Genomic DNA, 20,617 nt, shown 5'->3' on the forward strand with positions numbered 1-20,617 from the left:
TTCTTCTGCTCTTTTTCTTTTTACTTTATTTTTTGTAATTATATTTTTGTAGTACAATTATATGGAATGAAAAGTTGTTTAATATTTTAACATAAAAGAATAAAATATATTTGAAGCTAGAGAATTTATTTCTAAGAAGTAAGGTTTAACAAGATTTTCTTGCATGCTGAAAAGTAACAAATTTGATGAATAAAACGTAGCTTTAGGAATAAGAAAGAAATCAATAAAAATATTATTTGTTTTTTTATGACAACAAAACAAAGCAAGTATCGTCAAAACATCAAAACGATAAATATTTCAAGAATTTTAAACTGAGTAAGTCTATTAAAAATTACTTAGGTAGATAAAAATCAAAATGAAGAGATATTTACACGAGTAAAATTTAAGAAAGAATATCATAAATTTGAAATTTTAATCTAATTGTATCAGACGAGTTTATTAAGTCAATTAGATTTAATTTGACATAAAATAAGTCTTTTTCTATTACGATTCCATAACGAAATAATTGTTAGTGACGTGAAGTGACAATAATTTTCAACAAATAGGCTGAACTATCTTCAAGAATAACTAGCTTCCATCAGCAGACTTATTAGGAAAAGTGAGGAGTAAAGTGGTTCCCATTTACCTTATTCGAAGAGCCGAATATATATTTGCAACTTTAGTTTAATTAGTTCTCTTAATTTTAGCAATATTTATGCCTACATGTATCATCCTTATTCTATTCATGACAGGGATTGACTGTAAGAGAAGTTTATTCATTTAAAAAAAAGCATGGATGATTAGTACTCCTTGTATTTCAGATGATTTACATTAGTTACAGAAATGATAAAAAATAGAATAAGTAATGAAAAGCAGTCAATTTAATATACTGCTTTCCGTCGAGAAACAATGATATATATTAATATGTGTGTGTGTGTATACACATAGAATGATTCACAAAGAATGTAACAAACTTGAACATTACTATTGGTGAAAATAACCGAAAAAGTTCATAAAGTCCGGAAACACTTCGTTACAGAGTGTCAGCGGCTATAGATTTTGTCCTGGTTTTTTGCGCCTTCGGTAGAATTAAGTTATTGTAATACTTCGGGCTCAAATACAGGGGATAAATTTAATAATTTTATATGAAATTTGAGCTGAAAAAAATGGAAAAAATAGATCCTAGAACTGTTTTTTCTGTATTTTTTGAGAAATCTGAGGTAAAAGAAAAAAATTGGGATCAGAAACACATTATTTTATGTTTGGCGTAAAATAATCCTGTTAATAACTACTAAACACATAAAGGTTTTATTAAATAAAACTTGTAAAAATATTGATTCTGAGTAAACTCGACTAAATATTTGTTTTGTTTTTAATAAACTTCAAAAAACCTTTTTCGTATTTTGTTTGTGGAGATATTATTTATACTGTTTTATTCAGAATAAAATTTTCGAAAACTGTTCAAATCTTATTTCTCAAAAGGTTATAAGTCTTGTTTAAAAGTTTTATGTATGCATCACCCATTTAACAAAATTAATTTACGCCAAACATAAAACAGTATACTTTTCGACCCCAATCTTTTATCTTTTATTTAAGACGCAGAAATCAGGAGGAAATATTTCGCCAGCCGACACTCGCTAAAGAATGTTTTCGAACCTATGTATACGTGAACTTTCTTCTTTATTTTCACCAGTAGAACATGTGAAAGTTTTTTCATTCTTCGTTAATCATTCTTTGTATATACTATCTATACTCAGTATGTGAATGGCAGTCAACCGATTAAAAGCTATAAGAGAAGAAATCATAAATATATTTTTTAATTGATGGTATAGGATAAACCAATCATTTTTAATTAAACGTTAGTACAAAAGAACGGAATGGAGAACTGCTTGAAACAAGTTAAATCACTTGCAATAAAAAAGGGTTTTATTCATCAAACAATGTAAAGCCATTTTTAAAAACATTTTTTGTATTCATTAAAGCAAGAAAAGATAAAAATGTCGGAGTGTTCCTGGCAATTTTTATCTCTAAGTCAATGATGATAGTTGGATCAACAATAATAAAACAAACTTTTTGTGACAATTATGACCACATTCTCGTTCAAATTTCTTATTAAATTATATATCTACATTTTAAAAAAAATAATATTTATGGTAAAAAGAATTACCATTGCTTGATTTGTGAGAGAAAAAAGTAACAAAAACATAATGGAATTATAGACTTTTTAGAATAATATCCTAAATTCCCCGGTTGGGATTTTAACTTATTAAAAACTAACAGTTAAAAACTCAACAGGTTGCAGTAAAACTTAATTGATATTGTGTCGATTAATTTTGTCATACAACAAAAGTTGACTAATAACAGAAAACAGTAACAAGCTTTCAAATAACCACAAGCAATTACAGAATTTTCAATTAAATTCATATCCTACAGCAATATAAATAAATTTACTTGCATTAATTTTTTATTTGACATTTAAGCACGAATAAACAAACAGATAAGATTAGTTAGTAATATGGACAAAATAACTTCGTAATCAATCAACCATTATCTAAGGAACCTTCTAATCTAGTAAATTATAACGATTATTTTTTATATATATATCAAGTTAAGCATGCAATTCTATGTGAACAATTAAAAGATTGTATCAACTGAAGATGCAAGAAAATCGTGAAGTACTCTTGTGTATATATAATGATATAAGATAAGTGTCATCCTACCTAATTTAATTTTATTCTGAGTCTTAAAATTGACTTTAAAAAAAAATATATATATATAAATCAAGCTTAACCTTTAAAACCGGAGAATATTAAAATAAAACGTGCACATAAAAGTAGTCGTTTATAATCTACTCTATTTTTACTCTTTTTGTTTCTTTTTTCCATTAAACGCAGACGTTAATTTACTTATATACTATATAAAGATGTGAAATTAGATTTAATCGCGTGAAATGTAATTATACTTAAGATTATAACTAATATAATATAATAATTTTCTTTTTTTTTTACTTGCTTTTCTTTAACTCACAATGTTTCTTTTTTTATGTTTGTCCTGAACTCTCGCATCCTTAATTTAACATGCCTTTGACGTTGCCGATTGATGTAATTTTTATACAGTTACTAAGGTAGGGTGAAAATACAATATTCACCATTACTTTTTCAAACATCCCCCGAACGGGGGTAAATTAAGGGTGCAGGTGTAAAAAATTGCAAAACGGCTATGTGAGTTTTTTGGGGTCGCAGATGACAAAATCCGATAGCCGTTTCAGAAATCGAATGAGAAATCTTTTATAAAAACTCATAAAAACGTTTGTCGAAAATTGTGATATTTAATTAAATTAAATAAAAACTTCGCTATAAATACTTTACTATAAAACTTCACTATCCATAAACTTCACTATTTCGTTATTTTGTATAGTAAATGTTTGATTGGAAATTTGATTGATATTTTATAAATGTGTTAGAAATTTCAATATATGATTGATATCTTTTGAAATCAAAATTAACCTACTAATTAAACTCATGCAATATATGATAATAATTTGACTAAGTATGACTAAAAAGTATAAAGCAATTTATTTTTTTTTTTGTATTATAATCTATGCTATTATATAAAAAGGAAGAGGGTTTTTTTTTGTTTAGGATTAACGAAAAAACTACCCGATCTTTCACAACCAAATTATTACCCATCTTTCTTGGGATAATTGAGAAGGTTTCTGTATATATTTCATTTCGAAAAATGCATAAATGTATAATGCCTGTGGGTGTCTATCACTGTGTGAGCTGGGTTTGATCTTTATGATTATGAACAAAAAACTTTTGAATAATGATTGTAAATTCTTCAATCCCGACTATTTTAAACGAGATGTTCAGTAGATCAGGGCTTTCAAATACTCTTTAGGTAAATATTTAAAAACCATTTTCGGTTTTTTTTTTTAATTCCGATTTTTTTAAGGTGTGCAAAGGTATACGGCGCTGTTGTTCAACCACCACAATCACTGCCACCGCTACTTCATGTGTGATTGGCTGCACCTGCCTCCGGTTACTTATCTAATAAACATAAAATAAAAAGATTGACCGCTATGGGAAACGCAAGTAACCATAAAGGGCGGGCGAAGCTGCGACGGGGAGCTAGTAAAATGATAATCTCTTACATTTTTTTGCTCTTACTAGCTAAAAAATGGTAATATTATCAAATATAGATTAATTATTACCTCATAGATCGATGCTAAAGTCGCCAAATCTTTGAAAGGGCGGTAATGAATTCTGCTTGGTAAGTTCTTTCTTCTTCTATTCGACTGTTCATTTATCACGATTATAATCTCCTATAATTCTTTATCAGGAACATGTCAACATCTCTTCTTTATTTTTCTACTCTTTATTTTGTGGATTATATTCAATTCATTAATTTTCTCTATTATATTTTATAGATTTTTAAATTTGTTTTTAATTTAGAGAAGCCTAATAAAAATATAAACATGTGAACATTATATATATATTTTATTATTCTTTTTTTTCTGTCTATTAGCATTTATAATCGGTAAATCATAGGACACCATAAGTAAAATTGATTCGTGATAATCGCGTGAAGATATATTGAAATTTCTCATATGTAGGAAAAGCGCTTGTATACGTGATCCAACTAAAGTTCAATAGTTAACATAGACCTAGAAATAAATCACAGGAAGAAAAAATAAAAACAATATCATCAATACCAATATATGAAAACAACATTACAGACTAAACCAACATTTGCCAATAAATAAAAGTAGCTGAAAGTCGTAGACTATCAAAGTGACGTTCACTACATAGTGACAGTCATCCTGTGTTCCCATTCCTAGGTTCCTTCTCCAGGTCACTCCTCTAGTTACATCTCCCAGATACAGCTCATGGATACGTTTTAGTCACCTCATATCATCGCTGTTATCCAATGGATTTACTGTCACATAATTTACGTGTTTGCCTAACCTCTATTTGTACGTCACGAGCTAATTTTTGGATTTCTTCTTTCAACAGAAGGTAATATTAGGTAATAACGAATTTCTCTACTCCTAGCAAACCATTGCGCCTCTGTTATCGCCGTCATCAATTTATTTTAGAATCTTTGAATTATCTCAATATTTCTGTTACTCGTCGTACTCTACCTGGATTCCATACGTCCAGGCAGGTTTAAGGATAACTAATTGCATTGATGTTGCAAATACTTTGAGTATTAACCTTTATATTGAACTAAAACATTAAAAAATTCCCCATTTACAGAAATATTTGAGCCAAATTTTAAGAAAATCGGTTTGGTTAATCCTGACATAAAATGACAAAAGCAGTGTGACACACATACGCACATATATAAATCTGCATTTTTGGTTTAGATGAACTAACTGGACTCTAAAACGTAAACATTTGAAAAAACCCGATACCCCGTTTTTAACATGATCACAATACTTACCCCTTTAATATACCTCTAATCGCCGGGAAATTAGAACTGTTAAAAATACAATTTAAAACTATAGAGATATGTAACCACTGAATCAATCATTGAAATAAAATTATCATACTGCTGCTATTAAATTTATTATTTATTGTCAATTGAAAATTATATGTACAATTTTATTTAATATCTATCCATGACGCAGCTAGCAAAAGAAGCCTTGAGCGCTAGCCGTGAGATCATGTCATAAGAGGATGATTTTTAAAAAGAACTAATTAAAAATACAAGATTTAATTAAATGAAGGTACACGATTCATAAAAATAAATTAACATAAAAAATCTAAATTGAAAATAAGTTAAATAGAATAGACTTAAAAAAAAATACATAGAACCAGAATTTAAAATTATTTAAATTGATATTGAAAGCAAATAAAATAAAATACAATAAATTCATGATCTAATGAATGAGAGAAAAAAATAATTTCATATGGAGAAATAAAAACTAGTACTTGTTAAGGTAACATATCATAAGACAACAAGAAATAATCATAACATAAGACAAATGAATACTATTATGAATTTATACATCCTTAGCGTTCACTTAAACCTTTGCAGTTTTATATATGTAACCCACCGGGTTGGTCTAGTGGTGAACGCGTCTTCCCAAATCAGCTGATTTGGAAGTCGAGAGTTCCAGCGTTCAAGTCCTAGTAAAGCCAGCTATTTTTACACGAACTTGAATACTAGATCGTGGATACCGGTGTTCTTTGGTGGTTGGGTTTCAATTAACCACACATCTCAGGAATGGTCGAACTGAACTATACACTTCATTCACACTCATATATATCATCCTCATTCATCCTCTGAAGTATTATCTAAACGATAGTTACCGGAGGCTAAACAGGAAGAAAGAAAGTTTTATATATGTAGATTTTTTAATGTTAAGTAGTATATTAATTTATTATTTGGTTGTATCTTATTAATTATAATAATATGTTAAATTTATTTTTATTAGTGTGGATTATTTTTATATTTTAATTTCATAATTTAAAATATGTATTGTGTTTCACCCATTCATCTATTTCTTTGATTAGATTATATTTTATTATTGGACGTTAAAATAATTAGGGTTTTTATTAGAAAATATACTGGAGTAATATGAAAATTGACGTTTGCAAAGAGTTAATTTTGGAAAGAATGTGGTATAAATATTTGTTACTGCTGAACGAGTATTGTACGGTGTATTTTTTGAATTCAAAATCATTTACGTATTTATTTATGTGTAGTATTATTTTGGTGGCACATATTTGTCTCAAAGTAGGTACTTTAAATTCTTCAAATAAGCGTATACCGAGTTATAACCTTGGTCTACCAAGAGCTGCTCTAATTAAATATTTTTGGAGAATAAATATTTTATTTATTTTATTAAGATGGATATCATATGTTCCTCTTCATATTTCGATTCCTTCTTGAAAATGTGAATGAGGATATGCAAAATATATAATTGTTATTATTTCAAGATCTTTAATTTTATTTTGTAAACATTACGTGTAAAGTATTTTAATCTTGATGTTAAATACGCTACACGGATATTCCACTTCATATGATTGTCTAATATTATCCAGAGATGTTTATTGGCTGACAACGACAGTTACTGTTTATCGAACAGTAATTATCTACTAAAATGTATTAGTAGATAATAGTAGATAATGAAACTATTGCTTTGATATCATATTTGAATGTTCGAAAGTTGTACTAAAATAAGTCCGTTGCCTCATTATTTATTCATTAACAGAAGGTAAAATAATATTCATATAAAAAATAATCCTTTGTGCACATAATGTCACCTCTCAAAGTATACCCATTGCATTCAACACATTTCCCCCATCTTTTCACCCACTTCTGAAAAGCACTTTGGAATGTCTTTAAAGCACTCTTTGACCCGTGCTGTAATGGGAAATTTTACTTTTATTATGATACCGAACCTGGTACTCCAAAGAGCATCTTTCATTACATAAAAAAGGGGTGAAAGTCTGAGTTCAGGGCTATATGGGGGATGAAAATATATTAAAAACCTCATTCGAGCAATGGTTTCTCGCTAGAAATGAGTGTGTCTTAGAATTATTATGTTAGTTTTATGGCATACATTTTTTTCAGGACTTCTTCTAAAATAATTTCTCGGATTGTTTTTAAGGACGGGCTCACTGTTCACTGTTTAGCCCTATTCGGGAAAATGACTCCTCTGATCCTATAAATAAGAACCATCACCTTGATTGTGAATTTTTGACATTTGGATCTCTTAGGCTGTGGTGAAGAGTACTGTGTCGTCACTCCATCAATTGCCTCTGAATCTCAGGTTCATATTGATATACCTAAGCTTCAACTTCAGTCATATTAAAAAAAAAAAAAAAAAAAAAAAAAAACTATTTAAAAAAGAATACTTTCATTGGCTTCAAAGATGGGCATACTTTTTGTACTGTTTACACACATTGTGTGTGTGTGTGTGCGCGCGCGCAAATGAAATTTCGGTTTTGCACACACTTCCACCCTTCGGTCTTTCAAAGCAGGTGTTAATTTATATGGCGCCACACACATTCGGCACACACTTTCCTGAAGCCTAGATCTTCTGCAATTCTCTGCCCAGGATTATGTCCGCAATTTAATGTCGCAGCAATTAGGTAACGTGATTTACCGTATGTCAACTAACTATCGGTTTTCATCAGTCGCCATAGTAGCTAGCCTTCCACTACGTAATTTGTCATCAGTAGAATTTTCTCTCGACTTAAATTTATTGACCCATCTATATATTCTTATTCAAATTTACTTGAATGTGAGCATCGATAAAATAATATAGCTTACATATTCTTCAATCTTATTGTCAAAACTTCACATTTATTCTCTTGTTGACAAGTTTTTTCGTCTATACTATTTAATTTTTTTCTCTCAGATGTCTTAGGTTTTATTACATTTATTTCACGTAATAAGTATTTCCTTGGAAGGTAGTTTTATACTTAATTTGTTAACAAAGAATAGATCGTAAGTAATCTATTATCGGTTCTGTAAAAATTAGACATACTTATATTTTTAAATTCTGTTTATTTAAATTTAAAAAAAAATTAATTTGAATCATGTTCTCTTTGTGAAAGAGAATATAAACAGATCGGATAAATTAGGATATTTGTTAAAAAAACGTAGATATATTTTAGTGAAGATAAATATTTAATCGTAATATTTTGTGATAAATTTCTATCTATATTCTAATTTATTGTTAATGAAAGTTAATTAATATTTAATACGAAATATTTTCTAAATATTTCTTGCTTTAGTTGTACTGAGGAATTTTTTCTTGTTTAAAATATTTTCAAAATGTTACTGAACTTCCTAAATTTAACTTGCGTTTCTAAAATATGACATTTAACTAAAAAGGTTATTTATTGTAATAAGATCAGCTAGGAATAATAATCAAATTTGCTCAGTTCTGACAGGTTGCTAAACTGAATTGAAAAGAAGTTATTAATTTTAAAAATATGCCACTTAATACCAAAAGAAAAATAAATTATTTTCAATAAACTAAGTATTACTAAATATATGACTACAAAAATCCACAAAATCCTTTTTTAAAATGTTTTTTGTTTTTATGTTTCACCAAAAAAGGTTCTAAGATCTTGGTATCAAATAAGGGCTTATCACCAGGAACTTCCTATAAATGTCGTGATAGGAATATAATAGAATATCCAAAAATTTGTAAATATGTTCCACTGTACGCTCAACTCACTTATCATTTTGTTTTAAGTTAATTGGAGACAAAAAAAGATTGATACTTTTAACTTTTTTTAGCTTTTAATAAATTAAACTAAATTTGTTTTTCATTAAATGAACTTATTGTAGAAGTAATGCAGGATAAAACTAACAAATTTTTATTAATGAGAATTCTGTATAAAAATGTTACACTTTACTCACAGTCGAGTTGAAAGGAATCTATTCATTCAGTATTATTAAAACATCTACTTGTGATTAGGAAAATTAAAATTTTTAATTAAACATTATATATATATATATACTTTGTATACAAAAGAAAACAGAACGTTGAAAAAAAAATCATACTGAAATTAATATTTTTTCCCCTATGATAAATTTTTTTTAAGTGATATCGAATATAAATAAGTAATGTGTGTTCCGTCAGTTGATAAAATTAAGAGAATTTCTCGCTACCTACGGAATACGAAACATGCGATTTTTTAGAGGAATTAATAGGCCCGAATTTATCTGATAGGTATCATTACCATTAAATAGGAAACAAAGTGTACCTCCTCCAAATAGGTTGATAATCAACCCCAAACAGAATCACGCAAAATACATTGGCGCTCTCTAATATCAACATTCCGAGGAGAACCTAACATTGCCTGACCTACACCCGTAGAATTCAAACTAAAGAGTAAAATTGATCACCGATAATTTGCAGATGTGAATCATTAGAATATAACCATGCAGGAAAGGTTCATGAGACAAACAACCACAGGTAGCTTAGGTTATTTGCAGGCAACAGGATCTCATGCAAACCCCAATTTCTCAGAAAAACGTAGCTTAACCCAGAAAGATATTATAACAATATTGTTCAGTTTAAACATAAAGAGAGCCATTTGAAAATTTTCGGCCTGACAAAGAAAGAAGAGATTTTTCAATTATTTTTTAGTATGCAATTCGATACAATTAGACCATCGACTTTCCAAATTTTTAATACCTAAGTATAATTCGATTATGACTTTTACTGCAGATGGAACTGTTTTCATATTCTTTGACTCATTTTCATCCGCTCCCATCCACAATTTGGCTTCTGTCGTGTAATAATGAATAGATGTATCATTTATTATGGAATTGTTTTTAAATAAATATAAACACCCTTTAATAGTATTTAGTCGAATGCAGTTTTAGTTGACTGTTAATAAATGTGACACCCATTGAGTGGTAGCCCTTTTCCCATCCAAAACTTCGTGTAAAAATTTGTAGACAGCCTATCGAAATGTTTAAAATATCATCAAGCTCGCGTAACTTCAGTCAGCGATCATTTAATACAGCTTTGTGAATTTTTGTGACAATTTCATCAGTCATAACAGTTTTTGGGCGTTCGTTATCTTGAGTAGATGTACAACCACATTTAAATTCAGCACGCTATTTTTTTTCGTCAAAACAAAGAGGAGTGTTTTTTTTAAGAAAACAAAGAGGAAGAATCTTCAAACGTGAAATCTCAATCTTTTTGAATATCTGTTAGGATTAAACCTTTTAAAGGTCCTTTGTAACACCTGAAACTTCAATTTTATCCATTTTCAGAAAATGTCATAACTTGTTTGCTTTACACGATTGCCACAAAAAGGAAGTAAACAGACGCATCTGAAACTTTTCACCACGCCATGTAAAGAATCGTACTTTTCAAATATCGTAGTTAATTTTTCCGTACACTTGCACCATCACTGTGTCAGGCCGAGAAGTCTTCGAACAACCCTGGTATGCTGCTATAAAATTTTTTTTTTTTTCTTCAGAAGTTAAAAAACCATCCGAGAACAGATAGAAATTCCTAAAGAGATAACATCACCCATCCCCAGAATTTTGTGCCGTATGGTAACATTGAATATTATGAATTCCTCTTATGAGATAACTTTACAAATCTGACCATTCTACAAATCTAAGAACCAAGATATAAAAAGTTAAAATTTAGCCCACCTATAAAATGCAACAGAACGTATTCTCCATAACTAGTTTAATATTATTTGTTATTTAAATCTTAATACAGTAGTAATTAAAAGCGTAATATTTTTTATAAAAAAAATTATACATATATGTTTTTAATTTTTTTGTAGGCGAAGCGAGTTTTTGGGATGTATGACATTTGCAGTTAAGAATGCTATTAAAAAGGTAAGAAAAGTTTTATTTTAAAAGTTATTTATATTAAATTCATTTAATATTTAGAATATCTATTTTATGCTCTAACTAAAGTGTTATAAAAAGTTATAAAAAATGTAAAACCTTAAATTTCTGATACCTATATTGAAGAATCAATATAGGTATCACGACTGTTACCTAAATTGCCTGTATAACCTGTATATCTATATTACCTGTAACGACTGTGTATGAAAATACGAAGTCGTTATACAGAAAGAAATATAGTTTAAGAGTGAATCTTCATATTTTATTTAACTTATTTTAAAGTAAACGTTTGCTAATATGGAGTTATGATTTGGCTAATGAAAGAAACATCACAATTTTTTTTAAAACTCATAATAAAAAGTTGCGCAATATATATAAAGTAAACATTTTCTTCTAGATTATTATTTAAAAACTTTTTAAATAACAAGAAACGTATCTTATCTACTTTTTCGTGGGTTAACAACAAGAAAGGTTGCCCAAACACAAATAAAGAATAACGATTAAGAGTTTAACTAAAACAATTAAACAATTATTTTCTGGTAGATATTCCAAAAATAATCCGAAAAATTAAAAAAAATTCCCTTTCGGCACGCCGGAAGGCGGAGCTAGATTTCGCTGGTGCTAAGTAGAGGATAAAAAAGATTTTCACCTTAAAGTTAAGAAAAACTTCAAATTTACTCAATACGACAATGGTTGCATGTGAAAAAGGTTTTACATGTTTAGCATTAGACAAGCCCCATCTTCTTAATAAAATTCCAGCAACTCTTTTTGTCACCCCTTGCCGTAAGGGTTGGTCATATCAAATATTGTTTCAGACAAAAGTTTTAGGTAAAGTTAGAGGACTAACAACCACTTTAAACTGATTCAATACTGTGTCTATTAAGAGAAATGATTTTTTTTCTTCGAAACCCCATTTTTTCCACCCCCTTGGGCCAATGGTTGGTGATATCAAAAAATTTTACTTTGATAAGTTTTAGGCCCTTATTCAAAGAATATTAGGAACTTAAAACGAATTCGATATTTTGCCTTATAGTAAAGTTATAGCAATATTTTGATTTTTCGAAAAAGCCCTCGTATTTCCATCCCCATTGTCCGATTTTGGTCTTTAATGAACTCAATTGAGATTTTGGGTCGTTTATATTTTGTATATCAATTTGAAAGTGATTGGCGCAAAATTACGGCAGTTATCATGTCCACAAGAATGTGAAATATATACATAAACTTCTGAACTGACTGTGTTTTTGAGGTCTGGGGGATGTGAAACGCGAAAATATGTCGTCATTTTCCGGAAGTTGAATCATGGTACCAATTACAATAAGTAGCTTTCTTATTAAATCTACCTAAATATCTTTAAATAATTATATTCAATGGCATAAAAAGGTGCAAAAAAAGTTATAAAGGAACCCCGTACCAAAATAGAGAAACAAATAAAATTGTAGTAAAAAAAAAATTATAAATCAAATTATAAATAAAAATATTTGCTTTTTTTTCTACAGTTAAAATAGTTTCCTTCCGTCGTTTATTTAGCAAACAAAAATACTTTATAAAACGAATACTGTTATTTTTATATCACTGTTAATTATGATAATCGGTAAATTAGATAATTGGTTTACAACTTGTAAAAGACACTATTAACATGTGCGTGTCAGACAAACATTTTTTTAATTAGAGTGGGGTTAAAAAGATTTTATCGGTAACAAGGTCACAAGGTCGAAACTTTTTATTTCTTCAACAAAATATTGGTTCACCTAAACTTTTGTAATTTTTTTTTTTAATAAAACGAAACTAATTTCTTTTGGAAATGCGATTTGTTAATCACATAGGTATTTACGCTACAGGCATAGCATTAGGCTTCAGGAAACAGTCTGAAGCCTATTTTTTATGTTTAAGTTTTGCTATTTTATTTATTTACTCTTTTCAATTAAATCTCTTTCTGTATTATACAATAGTTTTGATCGGTGTATCTGTATATTTTGGTGTGCTATAAATGAGTATTTTAAATAAAAACAATAACTGGTTGTATTTTGTGATTAATAAACACAGCACTGTTATGGTAAATTTTTTGTTAATATATATGCAACACTCCATATAAGCATGGAACGGATAATAATTAAAGTGAATCGGAAATAAAACTTGTTTTTGAAAATGAATAATTGAATATTTATTGTATATAAGAAAACCAAGATAACACTGTTTCAAAATAAAATTTTTAATTTTAATTTTATATCAGTACTGTCGTAGAATTCCCTGACGCTTTCCAATCTAAAATAAATAAATAAATTCACGTAAAATAATTCGTTTGTCAATTACACAACAGTTTTTGAAAACCAGTTTTTAAATTAATTTAAAAAACAATGTTAGAAATAACAAAACAAATCGTACTTAAACTTTTTAAAAATTAGAAAATAAATTTTTTTTCATTTCATCTTTAAATTATTACTTTTTGAAGTCTACGCCAAATTAAAAACTATCATCAATTTATTAATAAACACAGTTACCAATGAATAGTTTAGTAAAACTTTCCCCAACAAACATTCCTATTATTATCATTATTATTACTATATTCTCTAAATTATTAATTAATTTCTAACAAGGTTATTATTTCTAAATTCTACTTGTAAGTACGTTGAGTTATTATAATTTATCTAGTGTTTTGGCCGTTTTTATGGCATTAGTTTTTCCGCCATTTTGGGATATTACACTTGATTTCAAAAATTTATATTTTTTATGCTAACATGTACAGGAACCAGACAGCAACAGTAACAATTGAAGAACATAAGAAAGAAGCCGTAATAAGAAAGGGAGTCCGACAAGGATGTTCCCTATCTCCGTTACTTTTTAATCTTTACGTGGAACTAGCAGTTAATGATGTTAAAGAACAATTTAGATTCGGAGTAACAGTACAAGGTGAAAAGATAAAGATGCTACGATTTGCTGATGATATAGTAATTCTAGCCTAGAGTAAAAAGGATTTAGAAGAAACAATGAACGGCATAGATGAAGTCCTATGCAAGAACTATCGCATGAAAATAAACAAGAACAAAACAAAAGTAATGAAATGTAGTAGAAATAACAAAGATGGACCACTGAATGTGAAAATAGGAGGAGAAAAGATTATGGAGGTAGAAGAATTTTGTTATTTGGGAAGTAGAATTACTAAAGATGGACGAAGCAGGAGCGATATAAAATGCCGAATAGTACAAGCTAAACGAGCCTTCAGTAAGAAATATAATTTGTTTACATCAAAAATTAATTTAAATGTCAGGAAAAGATTTTTGAAAGTGTATGTTTGGAGTGTCGCTTTATATGGAAGTGAAACTTGGACGATCGGAGTATCTGAGAAGAAAAGATTAGAAGCTTTTGAAATGTGGTGCTATAGGATAATGTTAAAAATCAGATGGGTGGATAAAGTGACAAATGAAGAGGTATTGCGGCAAATAGATGAAGAAAGAAGCATTTGGAAAAATATAGTTAAAAGAAGAGACAGACTTATAGGCCACATACTAAGGCATCCTGGAATAGTCGCTTTAATATTGGAAGGACAGGTAGAAGGGAAAAATTGTGTAGGCAGACCACGTTTGGAATATGTAAAACAAATTGTTAGGGATGTAGGATGTAGAGGGTATACTGAAATGAAACGACTAGCACTAGAAAAGGAATCTTGGAGAGCTGCATCAAACCAGTCAAATGACTGAAGACAAAAAAAATAATATATTTTTTATGCATCTTAGTACCTTTCATTAGTGCGTTTGAACCAAATTGTGAATATACACCGTTATTGCATAATGATTATTACAAAATTTTAATTTTGTCGGCTATTTTGAGGTGAAGACTCTACGGCCAATCGCGGCCATTGGTGTATTTTGGTAATTCTCTAACGATGCTTAATTCGAATCCAAAATAAAAATCCAAGAGAAAAAGTGTTCACACATATAAGTACATATGGAATTCATTAATGAACTGTTCGTTTATTGAGAATTTAAATAACTGATAATTTTACTATTTTATAATTTTTAATACGCAATCAAACGATTGGCTGTAAGACGAAAGTCTTTACAGCCAGACTTTCGGTTTAAAAAGGTTTTTTAGTTAAAATTTTTATCTAAAATATAAATAAATTTAAAAAAAAACTGTTTCCTTCGGAAAGAAGGCCAAAATTCTGTTAGAAAAAGTAAGAAAAAAGTAATGAAGGAGAACGATGTAGCAAGTTACTCTTGCTAAGATTATCTGGAACGATGAAATGTATTCATTTTTTATAAGTTTTCGTGTAAATTTTCTTAATTCTTATGTAAAATCCTGTGAATAATAATTAAGAATAATAAAGAATATCGTATATATTATTACTCAATAAAAATACAATATTTAACAACGGTGACGATAAAAAGATATCTTCAAATCGCCTATGAAAACAAATAGTCATTAAAAAAAATCATTCTTTTTGCTTATTTAGAAAAACTTAAAACGACACCACGGATAGAAAATTATAGAAAAATAAATCAGGAACAAGTATAAAAAACAAAAAACCCATTTGGGTCGAATTGAGAACCTCTTCTACTTTTTAATGTTAAAATTAAGTAGGTCAAATTATTTTGTACGTAATTAGCGTCATATAGATGTAGTAGTATAGCTAACTACTACAGTACTTAAGTAAAAAAAATCGTTACAATTTTGCATGAAGCATGCATATAACCTGCAACAAACATTACGTGCACAAACATAAAACCATTCATTAAAATAACTTTTTTTTTTTAATTTCAGTCACAAAGTACCATAATTGTTACTTCTTTTATTTATTTTACGCCATACAATGCTTACTTAGTAGCGTACTGATTATATGGCGAGTCAGAAGTTTAATTTAAATGAATATTGAATATGTTTATATTAATTACACGTAAATGAACATACTTAAAGTTCAGGGTGATTTTTTAGTCCTGTTACCCAGTTGTTAATGTCTGGTAATTTTTTTCTAAGAAAGGGAAATTTTGTTTTGCGACACGAAGTTGGTCGCGCTACTCAACCGGTATAGACACGGTAGTGTGAGTTGATTATCCTTGAGCTGTGTAAACTTTGTGCCGTTTCCGGTCGTTTTACGAACAGAATGTCTTTTACCATAGAACAACGAGTTTTTCATTCTTGAACAATATTTTGCTACGAAATCGTACGCGAGTGTAAAATAATCATTTCAAATTAAATTTGTTGGTGTTCCTCCGTCAGAAAAAATGTCAATATCTAGGCTAGCAAACCGATTTCGAGAGACAGGTAGTGTTTGTGATAGAAAACGTATTGGTCGACCAACTCGCTTGACAGATGACGTTTTAGAGAATGTGAAAACAAGATTGCTCAATTCTCCACAGAAAAGTTTACGCAAACTTTGCACAAAGTTGGTTTGTCATATTCGAGTGTTCAGAAAGCTGCTAAAAAATTGAAATTGTATCCTTATCGCGTACGATTAGTCCAAGAGCTTCAGCCTCCAGATTTAAACAACCGATTGCAATATTGCCGTTGGTTTAGGTCTCTCGTAAATGATAACGGAATCGAATTTTTAAACACAGTGTTTTTTAGTGATGAAGCTTGGATCCATCTCGACGGTTATGCGAACAGTCAAAACTGTCAAATTTGGGCGGTTGAAAATCCTAACGCTTTACAAGACAAATCTATGTATCCTGAAAAAATTGGTGTGAGGAGTGCGATATCTCGCCATCGTATAGTCGGACCCATATTCTTCAAACAGACAGTAAATGGTAAAGTATACAGGAATACTGTGCGCCAATTTCTGTCCCTCCTGGAACCTCAAGAACGGTATTGCTGGTTTCAGCAAGATGGCGCTACATGCCACACGTCTCGAGAAACCATGGATTTTCTGCAAGAGTTCTTTGATGATGGAATAATAAGCAAGGGATTATGGCCTCCAAGGTCCCCAGACCTCACATCTCCTGACTAGTTTTTATATTAAGTCCGAGGCCTTCAAAAACAATCCTCACACTATTGATGAACTTAAAGTTAATATTACAGACGTAATCACGAATATTTCCAATGCAACTCTTAAAAAGGTTTCTGCTAATATCCTGAAAAGAGTCCGTGTGTGTATAACCGCAAGGGGTGGGCATTTTGAGCATATTCTTAACAATTTTAAGTAATAGCTTTTTATTAAATCTCTTTTGTAAGTAACAAATACATTTTTTTATTCCACCTAAATTTCCCTTTCTTAAATTACATTTAAAATTGGGTAACAGGACTAAAAAATCACTCTGTACAATGAAAAATATTAATAAAGTATAATATTATTATGTATTTACTCAGAAGTCATATATGTTTTTAGTTGCATCGGATTTATTTAGTAAAATTATTTTTTTATCTAAATTAATCTAATACTTTTAAGGCTATATCATATTACTAGCATTACCGTTGCGGCTTCGCCCGCGCTATATGGTTACTTGCGTTTCCTGTCGCGGTCAGGGAGAACCAAGCGAGCCCTTTCCGTCTAGCCAGGAGGTTTTGCTCCCTCAACCCACCTGCATCCATTAAACTCATGCTTAGAAATTATAATGTTAAAAAAAATTAAACCCTGTTCAATTTATGTAAAGTGACAAGTGTATTGTAATTTCATCATAGCACAGTTTGGTCAGTACAAGATCGCTAATTGGTTTCAGATTTCTAGTCGCGGCTTACTCGCGAAATACATAATCAGAATTACAAACATAAAACCATCACATTGTTACCAAATTTCATAAAGATTGATCCAATAGCGATATCGCTATAAAATTATGGCGATGTCGCCATAAAACGGCAAAAATGTAAAAAAAAAACTTATTTTTTTACCCCTTGAAATATTACAATTCATAAAACCTGAAAATGGTTTTTTGATATTTATCTGAAGATTATTTGCAAGCTAGAGGTATCTTGCAGATAGAGTCTCTTATCTGTAAAGTAATATTTCATTCTAAATCGAATGAATACCTCATTTGAGTACAGTCGGAAAAGAGGAAAATTTACAATCTTTGTTCGAAATGTTTTAACATTCTTTATCCATTTCGTGGTCGAATTTCGAAAAGTCTAGAAATTGGTTTTTATATATTTACATGAAAATTACACATCACAAAAATCAAGTTGATATCTTATTTGTTAATGAGAAATAAACAAAAATTATCCGGGTTTTAAAAAGAAATTTAAAATCCATTTTAACCATTTAAACATAGAATTTCAATAAACCTAGAAATTAGATACTCACATGAAGATTACACACACCAGAAATCAAGCTGATATTTTCATTTGTCATCGAGAAATTAAAAATAAAAATTAAATTTCATTTTTAATCCATTTTAGCCGTTTAAACTCGGAATTTCAAAAAATCCTTTTTTAGTTGCATTCACTCTGTGCGAAGAACTTGTAAACAAATTTTCATCAATTTATCTTTAATAATATTTACTAGGCGTTCAGTCAGGATATGTCGTTTTTTATATCGTGGATACCGGTATTCTTTGCTAGTTGGGTCTCAATTAACCACACATCTCAGAAATGGTCGATTTCACTAGACTACGCTTCATTTACACTCACTCATACATATCCTCTGAAGTAATCCTAATGGGGGTTCCGGAGGCTACAGAAAAAGAAAAAAAAACGATATGTCGTTTTATATATATATATAGATTTTGGACTAGGTTTCGCCGTATGTATGTAGATATTACAGTAACTCAATGAAGAAAACTTAAAAATACATTTTACTATAAAAATTTAACTACTATTTTAATTAATCTTTTTATTATTATCTTCTTATTAAATATTACATTTTACCTAACCTTTTACAGATTTTCATATCTCTTAAACCAAAACGGTCTATTTTTCTTTGGATGAGATCATTACATCCTAAACACCCCATGGGTGTTTAGGATGTAATTTTAAATACAATGGATAGAACTCATATAAATTTAAAGGATATTGATTGCCACACTTTGTTAACACAGTATATTTTTTATTTAAATCTATAATCATGTTTTAATGCAGTTAAACAAGAGATAAAAATTATAAAATAAAATATACCAGTATTTGCGTGATTCCATGTTGTGTAAAATTTTTTTACTTGTATTATTATTATTTTTTCCCTTTCCGGTTTTAATAGTAGGAAACGTAATCGATGAAAAAATAACTCCATCGGTTGTTTTTTATTTCTTGACGGTTTTAGTATCCCATTTTCCAGAAACAATAAAAGTTTGATTAGAAAAAACATACTCGTAATTGTGAATGGAATGTATTTCAGAAACAATTTAACCAACCGTCATAAGAATTACACTGGTAATATCTCATAAGTTTTTCATTATTATTCTTTTTTAATTCTATTTTATTGTATTTATATTTAATACTAGCAGACCCGGCCATGTTTCGATATTGCTAAATGATTTAAGTATATACATATATATATATATATATATATATATATATATATATATATAGATTAAATGAACACAATTGAAAGTTTGATAGAACATTAACAAAATGAACATTCCGGAACTTCACAAAATTTAACCTTCCCCTTTCACCCTTTTCCCCTTTTTCAACTTCCCCCTTTTCTCTTCCATTTTCACCTTTTCTTTTTTCCCATTTTTTCCATTCTCCTTTTTCCCATATTTCGTTTCCTTTTCCTACATTTTACCCTTTCCCTTTCCCCCATTTTTCCCTGGCTCTTTTCCTTTCCTGTCCCCATTTCTTATGTATATAAAGTTTTATTTACGTAACTTTTTCTTTCTTTAAATCAGATGAAGTTTGGGAGATGTTTACTATGGTTGTCGTAACTCGAAACGATTTAGAATTTATGTTAATTTTATTCGTGCCTTTTTTTTTTAGCTAGTTAAAAAAAATCTGACAACAAAATTGCAACTTACATAGTGGAGAAATAATGATACATGAAAAATGTAACTAAGATTTTTTTTTTCGGACGAAGGGAATTTATGATAAAGTTTTATTCTAAAATTATCATTATATTAAATAAACCAAAAAAAAATTTAAAAATTCAAAAAATAGGCATTATTTTATTTTTTCTCCTTTCCCTCCACCAAAATCATCTTCCAAGAATCTTTTTTTGAATTTTTTACTTTTACTGTGTCGGAAAATCCGACATCATTTAAAATATTTTTATGCAAAAATCAAAGAAAATTATTTATTAAACTTTATAAAACATTCTAGAGAGACTTAGCTCACTTTTGGTAACAGTCTCTTTACATAATTTTTCTTCATATTCTTATTTTTATCTACATACAGAATTCCTATCTTTGAATTTCTTGTAAACGACTTTTGT

General features: G+C 29.1%; 1 protein-coding gene across 1 annotated transcript in view; it reads left to right on the plus strand.

Annotated features, from left to right (window-relative positions):
• PsGEF (Protostome-specific GEF) overlaps positions 1–20,617 on the plus strand; it is a 239,421-nt gene that overhangs the window by 75,652 nt on the left and 143,152 nt on the right. Inside the window, exon 9 of the mRNA XM_075371997.1 lies at positions 11,262–11,316. Within this exon, the coding sequence (XP_075228112.1) occupies positions 11,262–11,316 (55 nt within the window). The remainder of the gene's footprint in view (positions 1–11,261; positions 11,317–20,617) is intronic.

This window comes from Lycorma delicatula, chromosome 7, assembly GCF_047948215.1.
Source record: "Lycorma delicatula isolate Av1 chromosome 7, ASM4794821v1, whole genome shotgun sequence".
NCBI classification, from domain to species: domain Eukaryota; kingdom Metazoa; phylum Arthropoda; class Insecta; order Hemiptera; family Fulgoridae; genus Lycorma; species Lycorma delicatula.